The following is a 13,697-nucleotide window of genomic DNA, read 5'->3' on the forward strand; positions in this document are numbered from 1 at the left end:
AAGCTCCTATCCTTAAATATTAACAGAATTTTTATCGAGGCAGTGGAAGACACAGGAAGGAGCACAAGGGTTAAAGATAACAACTAAAAAAACCCAAAACCAAACTCACTGCCATTGAGTTGATTGGACTCATAGCGACCCCTCCTTGGGTTTCTGACGTGGTATCTTTACACAAGTAGATTGCCCAATCTTCCTTCTGAAAAGGTAGCACAAGTGAATACAAATTACAGCAATTTAATAGTAATTTTCATGTGGATGCATAGATATTCATTCTGAACAGGCATGGGAAAACAAATGGGACTATACCCACAAATTTATATACAGGTTTGACTTTGGTAAGCAGTGACTGGGGTCTTAAAAACTTTTGCATGGCCATCTAAGATGCAACTATTGATCTCCTCTCATCTGAAACGAAGAAGGAAGAAAATCAAAGGCATATGGAAACAGTTAGTCCAAGGATAAGATGAACCATGAGGACCTCAGCCTTCATGACCCAGAGACCAGAAGAATTAGATGGTGCCTGGCTACCAATGCCAACTACTTGGAAACAGATCAAAACTGGAGATCCTGGATAGATTGGGAGGAAAAATGTGGAAAAAATTCAAAAACACAAAAATGACCAGAATTACTGGTCAGATAGAGACTGGTGAAATCCCTGACACTATGGCTCTGGGTTACTCTTTGAGCCTAGAAATGGACTCACTTCCATGGATTGGCTCTCAGCCCAATAGTAGAAAGACCTACATGTAGAACACCTACCTACCCTGGGGCAGTGCACCCACCTACTCTAGAGAGATGCATCCCTTAGATCAATCAGCCATGAGACACCAGCAGGACAGCATTTACATAGAGGGAAAGCTGGGCAGGCAAGAATGCATAGTTAAGAAGGACACAGGAAGGTGGTAATCACAGGAAGGGGAGGGCAAGAGAGTTTTTTACAGTTGGGATGGTAATTGGGGTGTGAAAGCAAATGTGCATGAGCTGTTGGATATAAAACAAATTTACGTTGTAAATTTGCACCAAAAGCACAATTTTAAAAAAAAACAGTAATAATAAAATATACATACATTGGTTTAACAGAGGCTATCTCTACCTATGTATTTTTATGTGCTGCACATAGATCCATGAATATAGTAGAACACACAGAGGACAAAGTTATGAAAATGGCTTAGTCATAACCAAGCACCTTGAGGGAATGAGTCACTGGGTATGGAGGCTCAGGACCATAGTCTTGGAGAACACTAAGGTCAACCAGTATAACATAGTCTACCAAAGACAATGCTCTACGTCCTACTTTGGTGAGTAGTGACTAGGGTCTGAAGAGCTTTTGAGAGGCTAGCTAAGGTGTAACTATTGGTCTCTCTCTTTCTGGAGCAAAGGAGAGTGAAGAAAATCAAAGATGTGGAAACAGTCTAAAGGACTAATTGAGCACATGAATCATGAACCCCAGCCTCCATGACCTTGAGACCAGAAGAACTAGATGGTGCCCAGCTCTCCCTGCTGACCACTTTGAAGGGGATCACAATAAGAAGTGCTGGATAGAATAGGGAAGAATATGGACCAAAACTCACAATCATAAAAAAGACCAGGCTTACTGGTCTGATGAAGACTGGTAGAACCCCAAGGCTGTTGCCTTTAGATACCCTTTAAGCTAGGAACTGAACTTAACCCCCATGAGTTAACTGGCAGCCAAACAATAGCCCTGTAAGGTGAACAGTAATATCAGGGGGGTATTCACTCATCAGAACAGTTAAGCCTATGAGATCAAGAGGACAGCATATGCCCAGGGATAATGCTAGGAAGGCAGGAGTAGGGGATGGGAAAGAAGAAGAAAGGGAAGGAGTGGGTACAAGTATGAAGTGGGAAGAATGCTGTTACAGTGTGGAGACTGCAATAAATGTCACAAAACAGAATGTATATGCATTGTCAAATAGAAAACCTGTTTATTCTGTAAAGTTTCACCCAAATTACAATTTAATAATAATAATAATAATAAAAGAAGTAAGAATTAAAAAAAGCTGACAATTTTTAGAACTGCAAGCTATAGGTGAAAGATTCAATGTGAGGAGAATGGAAAACAGGGAACAGATTTGGGCAATCTGATGATGTTGTTGTTGTTGTTGTTGTTATTTGCCATCGAGTCAGCCCCAACTCATAGTGACCCCTCCTTGGGTTTCCGAGGCAGTATCACTACGGAAGTAGGATTGCCCAACCTTCCTTCCGAGGAGTGGCTGGTGGGTTTGAACCGCCAGCCTTCTGGCTAGCCTTAGGCACTATGCTACCAGAGCTCCTAATCTGATGATAATGATCTTTTTTACTTTTCCTCCCAAAGTGACATTTTATTTTGTTATTCTATTTTAATCATAAATGCAACACATGTTGAATACAGAAAAATCAGAAAAAATAGCTAAGCAAAGGGAAAAAATCCTGCGAACACCTGTAACCCAACTCTACAGGTCCTTATCCAACTATTCATGTATGCTTATATTCATGTTTATATAATTTTTTTTTAATATAAAAATGAAATCACATCATACAGTCCTTTAAAAAAAAACTAAACAAAACTTCTCTTTGAATACATGGTGAATATTTCCCTATTTTTGTGCTAAGACATCCTTGTAGCATCATTTTTAATAATGTAGAAGGTTTCAGTCTCCTGTCTTTAGATTGTTTAACTTTTCTGTTATAGACAAGCACCACAACAAACATGACTGAGCTAATTAAATCCTTGATTATTTTCTGAGGATAAATATATCATTCTTTTTTATCGCAGATATTTTTACTGATTCTCCGGGCCCTACATCTCCTCACCCGACTGGTGTTGTCTCTACAGCCAATTCCTCTGAAGTTATCAACAGCAAAGGTGAGCCTCCAGAGAAATAGGGGGGATTACTTGGTCAGGGAGGAGAAAGAAATGATCATACTTCCAATAAAACAAAAACAATGATTACTAGAATTTTTAAGAGTTGTTACTCATGGAGCTTAGATCCTTTTGATCTTCCCTCCACATACCTTGGATTGGGAATACTTGAGTGGGTATCTAGAAACCTGAGCTTTGTGTGGGGATTTGACTCCTGGATGCATAGTGGCCTCCCTATGATCTCAGCTCCTTGGCACTTTAGTTTCTGTTCTGTAAAATAGGTAAGATAGTACCTGTTCTCTTCATTAAGCAGTGGGGGGTGATGATGGGTAAAGGACTCTGAACGTTAAGATGCTCCGACAAAAAGGAATGTTGGTATTATCTGAAACCTGACAATCCAGAAGTTGATTTTAATAATGTCTATAGTCTCAAAACTACAACTTTCTCAAGTCCATTAATATTTGTTTGCAAAATGCACTATGTGCCAGGTGGATATTACTGCTGAGGAAATTGAGACTCAGTGGTTAATAATTTATCTAAATCACATAATAAATAAGAGGCAGAACTGGAATTTGAACCCAAGTTTGTCTGTTTCTAAATCTCAGGCTCTTTCTTTTGTGCTACAGTTTATGGTTTAAAGAGTTACATCCTGGCCTTATCTAAGGTGCTACAGATTTTAGCTAATACTTTCTTCCATCTCTAAAGGATACCCAGTCACTGTCTGAGGGAACATCTTGCATACAGTGTTTCTTCTGCCAGTAAGCCTGTTAGGTTATAGGATCTCTGTCATATCATTAATAAAAAGAGGAAAAGAAAAAAAAAAAAAGCAAAATTTCTTATTCTCTTTAAGGGAAAGAAACCATCCAAGGAGAGGTCCACAGAGAATCCTGGAAGCTCCTCAGAAACTCCTAGCCAAGTTCCAGAAAACCAAACCAAACCAAAGGCCAGCAAAGGAACTAAACAAGAACAAACCTTTTCTAAAAGCACTGACAATCCAAGTGCCAAAAGGAAGAGGGGCAAGGCAGCTACAGGAAGGGAGAAACAGAGAGAGCCCTCTTCCAGCGAGGAGGAGTGCAAAGGAAGAAAGCCGAAGGAGACCCAGAGACAGCGGCGTGGCCGGGAGCAAAGGGTGACCTCCCGGGTTTCTTATAAAGAAGAGAGTGGGAGTGACGAGGCCAGCAGTAGCTCTGACTTTGAGCTCTCTGGTGGAGAAGGCCATTCTCTATCTGATGAGGATTCTGACCCAGGCCTTCGAAGGCAGAGGCGGGCTCCAGCTCCTCAGAGAACAAAGACAGGGTCCAAGAGTGACTCCCAGACCTGGCATAGAAGCTATCCCAATCCCCCAACAGCATCCTCAAGCTCTTCAAGCAACAAGAGAAGTGAGAAAATTCCCAGTGGTGGTAAGGAGGTGGAAGGAGGGAAAGCAACTGGTGTCGACCAGTGGCTAGAGGTGTTCTGTGAGCAGGAGGAAAAGTGGATATGTGTAGACTGTGTGCACGGTGTGGTGGGCCAGCCCCTGACCTGTTACAAATATGCCACCAAGCCCATGACCTACGTCGTGGGCATTGACAATGATGGTTGGGTACGGGATGTCACGCAGAGGTACGACCCAGCCTGGATGACAGCGACCCGCAAGTGCAGGGTTGATGCCAAGTGGTGGGCTGAAACCTTGAGGCCATACCAGAGCCCATTTGTGGATAGAGAAAAGAAGGAAGAATTGGAGGTAAGGCCTTGGCTGCCAGGGACTTGAAGACCCAATCAGATTAATGAAATTACTCCCATTTTTGTGCACCTCATATGTGTCTGGCACAATGTTGAGTATTTTTAATGTGTTGCTTCATTTGATTACCACAACACAACTATAAAGTAGTCTTAATTTTACCAGTAATAAAATTGAGGATCTGAGATTAACTGGTGTGGTATTTGAACCAAGGTGTTTCTGGCTTTGAAGCCTGTGTACTTTTAGTTATTGCTTAGTTATAAATTTGGAGCTTTAAAATACTTTATGTAAGTCATGTACCTCATACTAAGTGAAAGAAGGAATAGCTCATTAATTATTATCCCCTTCTCTACTCAAACAGAACGCTTATCTCTGGGAAAGAAGGGACTTGGAATGAGGCAATAAGATCAATCTGTTGAGAAGGCACACTGGAAAGTAGAAACTTCCACAGCATAAGGTGTCTGGTTACTGGATCCTAGACCTGACTATTGCTGTCAGGAACACGGCGGAGTTTCCTGTCCACCACCTTTGTGTTTCTGTGGGAGCTTAGCATTTCTACATGGGAACATGCCCAGATCTGCAGAAGGCTAATTCATCCCACATTGAGAGTTTGCTCTGGGAGTGTTTTGGGTTGTTTTTATTTAGAAATGATATATTAAATAGAAATTATGCATATATTACTGTTACTAGCATAATTAAAGTATGTATCAGGGCAAACAGTGTTCAGAGAGTCCTCTTGTACTTTCAGCTACTCGACATTGAGTCCTTACTGATCTGTTGTGGGTTTTTGAAAAGATGCTAAGGGGAAGCTGAAGGTACCTTTTTGAACAGGTTCTGAATTATAGAAATGGAATTAACTTCTGAGAAACAGAATCCTTAAAGAAGTACTAGGGAGCTCTGGTGGCATAGTGCCTAAGGCTTTTATATTCCTTAAGGTGACTAAGAGAAAAGTCACAAAATGCTAAAACCTTTTCTCAGTTTCCTCTGAAAGCTGGATTAGGTAAACTTGCATTACGATATAGTGAAGTAAGATTGAGTCAGATTTCCTTACTGGAGAAAGCTATGTATTTTTCTTCATTGAAAACCTTTAGAAGAGCAGACACTAACTGCTAGGCTGGTTAAGTTGTCTAAGAGGATGAGAATAGGTTATATGGCGTTGCAGTAAGCCATAAACTTACTTGACTCTTCATAGCTTTTGGTTTATCTAAAACCTGCTTAATAGCCACAACTACAAATGCAGTGTTACAAGGTTATTAGTGTTCATGAGACCTCTGCTCCACCATCTATTATCAGAACAAGTCGATCCAAGCATTGTCCACTGCAGCCCTTACTTCCTCTTCTAAATAGCACATTCATCGTTATCTGGCCTTTGCAGTTTCAGGCAAAACATCTGGACCAGCCTTTGCCCACTGCCATTGGCACATATAAGAACCACCCTCTTTATGCCCTCAAGAGGCATCTCCTGAAATATGAGGCCATCTACCCTGAGACAGCTGCTATCCTTGGGTACTGTCGTGGAGAAGCTGTCTACTCCAGGTGAGTGAGGCAGCCCAGGTGGCCTTGTGGGCTATATGGTTGCCTAGAATTAGTAGCCTTCATTCTTGATAAGGGGCTGGATGAGCACATTTCATTTGTCCACAGCAGCATCAAGGATGAGCTCTAGTGTGTGCTTGTGCTGTTATAGGGGAGAGGTGGTGTAATCTAGCATCAGGGCCTGTCTGTATTCAGGAGGAAGAATGAAAATCAAGATCAGCACAAAGCTCATTCCTGTGAGTTGGAGGTGAAACATAGTTTCCCTCTCCAACATTTTCACAATTTCTGACACCAGCTGTCCTCCCCGACAGCACTCTCTACTTTTCTGCTGGGTTCAATAATTCATTGCAATGGCCATGTAGAATTCACAGACCATACTCAGGATTATATGGTTTATTAGGGAATAGCAGACTACAACTTGGGATCAGGATTAATTTGGAAGTAACAGAATACAACTCAGGATGGTTGTTAGGGTTCTTCACGGAGGACATCTTCCAACCAAGACACTCTAAGCCTCTTCTCAGCCATCCCCTCAGGTAGGCGGCCTTTCTCTTGGCTGTGTCAGCTGATAAGACTTTCCCTAGGCCTCTGCCCTGTTCAGACAAGGGTTATAGCTCTTTAGCTCTACCAACAAGTGCCTGGAGTCACCCCACTCCATTAGCAAGCATCCTGTCCAAAGGCAGTCAGCTCTCTCACTCCACGGGCCAGCAAGCCCACTGCAGTCACTTTGCACTGGTCTCCTGGTTCACACTTGTACTGGTACTGTAATTTCTCTACCACTGGGCTCTGCTGTGCTTTGCTGCCTTTTCTCACCATCTCACATCATCTTCAGTGTTCCAGCTTTCTCTTCTGAATCTAGGATGTTCTCAGCGCAGAGACTCCAGGTCCAAAAAACATACTCTATTCTGGGTTCTACTTAATGCCAGAGAGGACTCTTCCAATCTCTGTGGGATTGGCCCTTATATTAACTTTCAAGGCATGGCCCTCCCAGCCAGACCACAACTGACCAATCCCCTCAGTAGACTACAGTCACTCTAAATTTGCATAGTAAACTAGCCAATCCTTTTGCAGGATTGTGGCCTAGCCAGTCATTTTGGCAGAATTATAAACTCAAGACTAGAAAGGCCATATATAAGAGAAACACAAGGGGATATAGAGAAGAAATTAAAACTTATTTTGTTGTTGTTTTTAATAATATGTTTTCAATGAAGGTTTACACAGCAGTTTAGGTTCCCATTAAATAATTTCTATACAAATTGTTCAGTGACATTGGTTGCATTCTTCACAATGCATGAACATTCTCATTGTTTCCATTGTGGTAGTTCCATTTCCATTAATGTAGTTTCCCTGCCTTCTTACATTCTCATCTTTGTATTAAAGAAACTGTTGACCATTTGGTCTTATATAGGTGTTTTTTTTCTAAATTTTATTTATTTTGTTGTTGTTGAGAATATACACAGCGATATATACCAGTTCAACAGTTTGTATGTATACAGGTTACTAACATTAATTACATTTTTTAAGTTGTACAACCATGTTTACCCTCTTTTGTGAGTTGAACCTCCCTCATTAATATAAACTCATTTCTCCGTAAGGTTCCTATGTAATCTTTTGAGTTATTGCTGTCAAGTTGATCCAATATAGATATTTCTTTTTTTTATTATTATTGTGATTTGGGTGAAGATTTACAGAGCAAATTCACTTTCCATACAGCAGTTTACATATACTTTGTCTCATGACATTGACCACAGTTTACCACAATGCAACAGTTCCCCTCCCACTTCCTCCCCATAGTTACCTCTTCCCAGTGTCTATCCCCCAAACGACCCCGCCCCCCGAACCGGCCCCCCGGACAAAAGCAACCCCTCCTTCCCCAATGATTGTTCTCTCCAAGGAGTGTATCTACCTCAGGTAAATGTTCAACTCATATGCCTGTCTTCTGTTTGGCTGGAAACCACAGGTGTGGGTTCAATCCAGACCTGAAGGGCAGCTAGGGGCCATAGTCTCAATGGTTCCACCAGACTCTATCGGACCAGCAAACCTGGTACCCACATTTTTTTTTTTTTCTCCAAATGACTTTGAATTTTGTTCCACATTGTTCTCCCTCTCTGTCAAGGATCTGTTACATAGATCCCCTTCCAAGTGGATGTCAGTGGTAGCCGGGTACCGTCTAGTTCTTCTGGTCTCATAGTCGTATAGGCTGCAGATCAGATGGTGTACCAGTCACTAGGATTAATTGTTTCCATGAATTTTGGTTTTCTTCATTCTTTTTTGCTCTGGACAAGGAGAGACCCGTCATTGCAACTAGATGGCAGCTTGCTAGCTTTTAAGATCCCAGTCGCTACTTGCCAAAGTAGGAGGTGGAACAATGTTTTATATAGTATGTTATGCCAATTGAGCTTGATGTCCCCTGCGACTAAGGACCCAAGCCTACAGGTTCAACTAATCTGTCCCTCTGGATAGCTGGCTGTGACCAAGCAGTGACCACAACCTTCCCCTTGTCAACTCTACTATACACCTGGGAATTCTGATCATTCACATAAACTTATAGGACCATTGTCTGCCAACCTTATGTATGTTCTTGGATACACTCCCCATTTCAAAGACATACCTAATAGTTCAGCCTGTCCACCCATCTATCCATCCATATATCCATGTTTGTCTTCACTGACAACAATATAGATATTTCTTAAAAGACCATCATGCTCACAACCAAAACCAAACTCACTGCCGTCAAGTCGGATCCGACTCATAGTGACCCCTCCTTGGGTTTCCAAGACAATATCTGCAGAAGTAGATTGCCCAGTCTTCCTTCCCAGGAGTGGCTGGTGGGTTTGAACCATCAGCCTTCTGGTTAGCAGTCAAATGCCTTAGGCACTATGCTGTCAGAGCTCTTTTTTTTTTTTTAATTTTAAGATGACTTCAAGGGATGTTTTTGGTTTAAGGTTTAAAGATTGTCTCAGGGCAATAGTTTTAGGGGTTTATCTACCCTCCATGGCTCCAGAAAGTCTATAGAGTCTATGAGAATGTGAAATTCTGTTCTTTATTTTCCCTCTTTTGGTCAGGATTCTTCTATGGAATTTTTGACCAAAATATTCAGTAATAGTAGTCGGGTACCATCCAGTTCTTTTGGTCTCATGGCAAAGGAGGGCAGTTATTCATGGAGACAGTTAGGTACATGTTCCATATTCTCCTATTCCTGACTCCTTCTCAATTGCTGTGCCGTGGATGGCCACTTGCATGCTTTTCAGACCCCAGACACTATTTGATGAACTAGGAGGTAGAACAGAAGCACTAAACATGTTATTGGGAGCTATGGTAGCATAGTGCCTAAGGCACTTGACTGCTAACAGGACACTGGCGGTTCAAACCCACCAGCCACTCCTTGGAAGGAAGGTTGGGCAATCTACTTCCGTGGTGATGCTGCCTCGGAAACCCAAGGAATGGTCGCTATGTGTTGGATCTGACTCAACGGCACATAACAATAACAACAACAAACATGTTATTAGGTCAGTTAGCTGAGATGTCCCATGAAACCATAACACTGAATTTCCAAACTAAGGAAGAAATCCCTTGAGGTGTTTGGTCATACACAAGCAGCTTTAGCAGCTACTCTTTTTTTTTTTTTTTTTTAATTGTTGTACATATATCACATAATTTTTGCCAATTCAACTTTTTACAGGTGTACATTTTTCTGACATCAATTACATTAACCCCCTTTTCGACCTTCCTCCTGTACCAGGTAAACTTGGTCTCTATACATCTGCCTTTTCTTGTCTTTTTGTATGTGAGATCATGTAGTATTTGTTCTTTTGTGATTGGCTTATTTCACTCAGCATAATGTCTTCAAGCTCCATCCATACTTTAGCATGTAGCAAGACTTCATTTCTCCTACTGGCTGAGTAGTATGCCATTGTATGTATTTATCAATAGGTAACTTTTTAAAGGAGCACAGTATTTACGGGTGATATCTTTTGAGCCTGTTTGTTAGTTAGCTATAAGGTGACCTCGGGTAAATTTTGGTTCAGGGTTTGAAGAGTATCTCAGGGCAGTAGTCTTGAGGAGTCCTCTGAAGACCATCCTTGTGATATGATTACTCCTTTAGACAGTCAAAGATGTTTGCTGTCCATGGAAGTGTGGGGGTGGAGCTGTAATAAAGTAATTCTGTTGATAAAGAAGCCCAGCTTCAGCATTTAGAGAGCGTTTGGTTCTTCCAGCACCCTTGTGAAAAGAAGGAAGGAGAATACTGAGGCTTGGGAACTTAAGTGCCTTATTCAGGATCACTCAGCTAAACAAGCTTGGACCCATATCCATTGAACTATGTTGAGATTCAGACTGGTATAATTTGGAAAGGTCCTGATTTCTGCACTCGGGAACCTTAGAACCCTTACTTATTGGAGCTTCTCTCTCTGGACAGAATTTAGGGATTCAGACTAAAGAAGATAGGAACATGACCTGTTAAAGAATGCTCAGTAAGCAAAGGAGAAGGCTTGGTAAGGGAAGAAGTTGAAACTCATTGGAAAATAGAATTGTGCAACTCTGGGTGCAGTGCAATGGATTGTTACTGATATAGTCTTTCTAGCCATGGTTTTGTAACTCCCACAAAAAGATTGGGTGGAACTGTATAAATAATGTGCTTGTGGCCCACCAAGGTGATTGGACAACCTGCTAATAGTAGCAGGTAAAAGATGCTAGGTACCCTTTGGGGGTGGGACCATTCAAGTAAGGTGTATTGAACACTAAAGAGAGGATTGATCAGTTTTGCTATCCCAAACCAAAACCAAACTTACTGCTGTTGACTTGGATCTGACCCACAGAGTGAAAGAGCTGAGTGACTAAGGGCAGGAGGCTTCTGGGCAGAGTGGGTTGCCCCGGGCATTTATTGGCAGAGCTGAAGAACTTTGTAACCCTTGCCCAAGCAGGACATTGGGCAGGCCAAGGGACTCGAGGGCCATAGCAAGGTCTGCCTGCAGGCATGGCTAAGAAGAGGCTGTCCTGATCAAAGATGTATCCTATAGCTTTCTTGATCCTGAATTGTTACCTGTTAATTTCCCAGTAAACCCCATATCTGTGAGTGTAGCTGTGAGTTCTGTGTGGCATTGCAGCTAATCATTGAACCCAGCAGAGAAGTAGAGGGTGCCATGGGAGGAGTGATTGGTGTTAGGATTGTTAAAAAGGTGGTATGTCTGACCTCACCTCATAGTAATCAGCCTTGGGCTGTGGATGCTGATAGTGATTCTTCCCTCCTCCTCATGAAGTTAAGGTCCTCTGAGGCCACCACATCACTGTTACAGTGGGTTAGCTCTTTGCTCTAGTAGCGACCTCCATTGGGTTTCCCAGGCAGTAAATCCTTACAGATGTAGATTGTCCCTTCTTCTTTCTGGTGGGTTTGAACCACCAACATTCTGGTTAACAGTCAAATGCCTTAGGCACTATTCCACCAGAGCTCTTATCTCTGGTAGGAGAATAAAGCCACAGGATCTTGCCCATCATTGCAGGCTGCCACAAACTGACTATTCCATTTATGTGTAATCGTTATATTAACTGATTGTAACTTGATTCTATGTAATCTTTTTTGGAGTTGATTTTCTCCTTCTCTGGTCACTTGTCTCCTGTCCCTGGTGTTTAACCCTAGACCAGACTCGCACCAGGCCTTCTGGGAGGAAATTGACTTACGCCTCTGTAGGCCTTGGGCAGTAGAGGAGAGAAAAACCTAGGAAGGGGAGAATGGGCAAAGGCAAGACATGAAGTGGCAGATAAAGTAACTCCAATTAACTTAGAAATCCTAAGAGGACGCAGACCCCTCAAAAAGACAGGAAGTCACAGTTAGAGGCGATCTGCCTGACCCAGATCCTCTGGGTGCTTTATGAGCAGAACCTCCTCCTGGCTGTGAGGCAGAGCTTGGGGAGAGTCAGTAGGGCTGAGCTTCCTTCCTTCTTTCCATCACAGGATGATAAAGAACCTCTGTTCTGCAGACCTGTGCATAGCACCGCCTATCAGGTGGAACATGAACTGAGTTTGTCCTTTGTCTCCCTGTGTTCGCTCCTCTAGGGACTGTGTGCACACCCTGCACTCCAGGGACACATGGCTGAAACAAGCAAGAGTGGTGAGGCTGGGAGAAGTACCCTACAAGGTAACCAGAACTGGGGGGTACTTGAGGAGTTCTGCACTAAAGCTGAGTGAAGGAGCAGAGGGCAGGGGAGGGTAACTAAGAACTCCTTAGTAAGTGCTTACTTAGGACAGAGATTCAGAGATGGCTGGCTTTGCTGGCTTGAAGAAGATTTGAAGAAGAAACAAGCATTTAAATTGACTTATTAATGAGAAATTTGTAAGGGATGGATCTTCCAGAGCTTGCAAGAAATCTAGACCAAAATTCAGCCTTCAGTTGGGTGCATAAAGGCCCTGTAGATTGGAACTATATTACTGGATCGTGCTAAGAACCCAAAGGAGCTCTGGTAGCATAGTGCCTAAAGAGCACTTGACTGCTAACCAGAAGGCTGGTGGTTGAAACCCTCCAGCCACTCCTCAGAAGAAAGGTTGGGCAATCTTCTTCCGTAGTGATAACGCCTCGGAAACCCAAGCAGGGGTCGCTATGAGTCAGGGCTGACTCGACGGCACATAACAACAAGAAGAAGAAGCCAAAGCCCTGCATTGTGTAAACATACTTACCAATCATAATTATCCCTTTTGTTTGATGATTCATCAAGTATATTGTATGTTTTTCATGTTAATGGAGTCTCAGCAACCATAGGCATTGTCATTATGATACCCATTTCACAGATGAGGAAACAGGAACTGAGAAAGGGAAAGAGACTTGTCCAAGGCCTCTCAGTCAGTAAGGTGGCAGAGCCAGGCAAGAATTGTGGGCCCTGCCTCATTCCAGGGTTTTCTCCCTCACACTCTGCTGCTACACTCAGTTATGTTATTTGTACATGAGAGACAAGAACTTGGTAAAGTTGTGTTCAGCTTACAAAATTTCAAGTTCTAACAAACTGCACTACCATCTTATTTTTGTTTTGTTTTACATGTTATTGTTAATAATATGTACTACACACAGTGTTGCAGCATGTAATTTGCTGATGTTGTCATTCTTAGATGTTCACTTGTAGATAGATGTTCAAAGATTGGATTTATAAAGATAAAATAAAAGGCAATAATAATAACTAAACAACAATATTCCTACATATGTATTTGTATATGCTATAAAAATGCTAATGCATAAACTTAGGATAACTTCTTAGCCACAGCTAAGCACCTTGAAGGAGTGAGTCGCTGGGCCTGTGGGCTAGGAACCATGGTTATGGGGGATATCAAGCTCAGTTGACTGAAGAGTGTATTCAGAAATACTGTTCTACATCTTACTTAAGTGAGTAGCAACTGGGATCTTAAAAGCTTGCAGGTGACCATCTAAGATGCAGCTATTGGTCCTTCTTAATCTGGAGCAAAGAAGAGTGAGGAAAAGCAGAGATACATAAAAACAGTCCAAAGAATGCAAATACCATTTGACCCAGCCATCCCATTACTAGGTATATACCCTAAAGAAGTGAGAGCCATAACAAGAACAGATATATGCACGCCGATGTT

The 13,697-nt window shown here is 42.1% G+C and overlaps 1 protein-coding gene across 1 annotated transcript in view; it reads left to right on the forward strand.

Moving 5' to 3' along the window:
* XPC (XPC complex subunit, DNA damage recognition and repair factor) overlaps positions 1-13,697 on the forward strand; it is an 85,032-nt gene that overhangs the window by 35,821 nt on the left and 35,514 nt on the right. The window contains exons 8-11 of the mRNA XM_007950602.1: positions 2,774-2,863; positions 3,711-4,583; positions 5,956-6,116; positions 12,165-12,246. Of these exons, the coding sequence (XP_007948793.1) occupies positions 2,774-2,863; positions 3,711-4,583; positions 5,956-6,116; positions 12,165-12,246 (1,206 nt within the window). The remainder of the gene's footprint in view (positions 1-2,773; positions 2,864-3,710; positions 4,584-5,955; positions 6,117-12,164; positions 12,247-13,697) is intronic.

This window comes from Orycteropus afer, unplaced genomic scaffold (genome assembly GCF_000298275.1).
Source record: "Orycteropus afer afer isolate SDZICR_OR568_19922 unplaced genomic scaffold, OryAfe1.0 scaffold00282, whole genome shotgun sequence".
NCBI classification, from domain to species: domain Eukaryota; kingdom Metazoa; phylum Chordata; class Mammalia; order Tubulidentata; family Orycteropodidae; genus Orycteropus; species Orycteropus afer.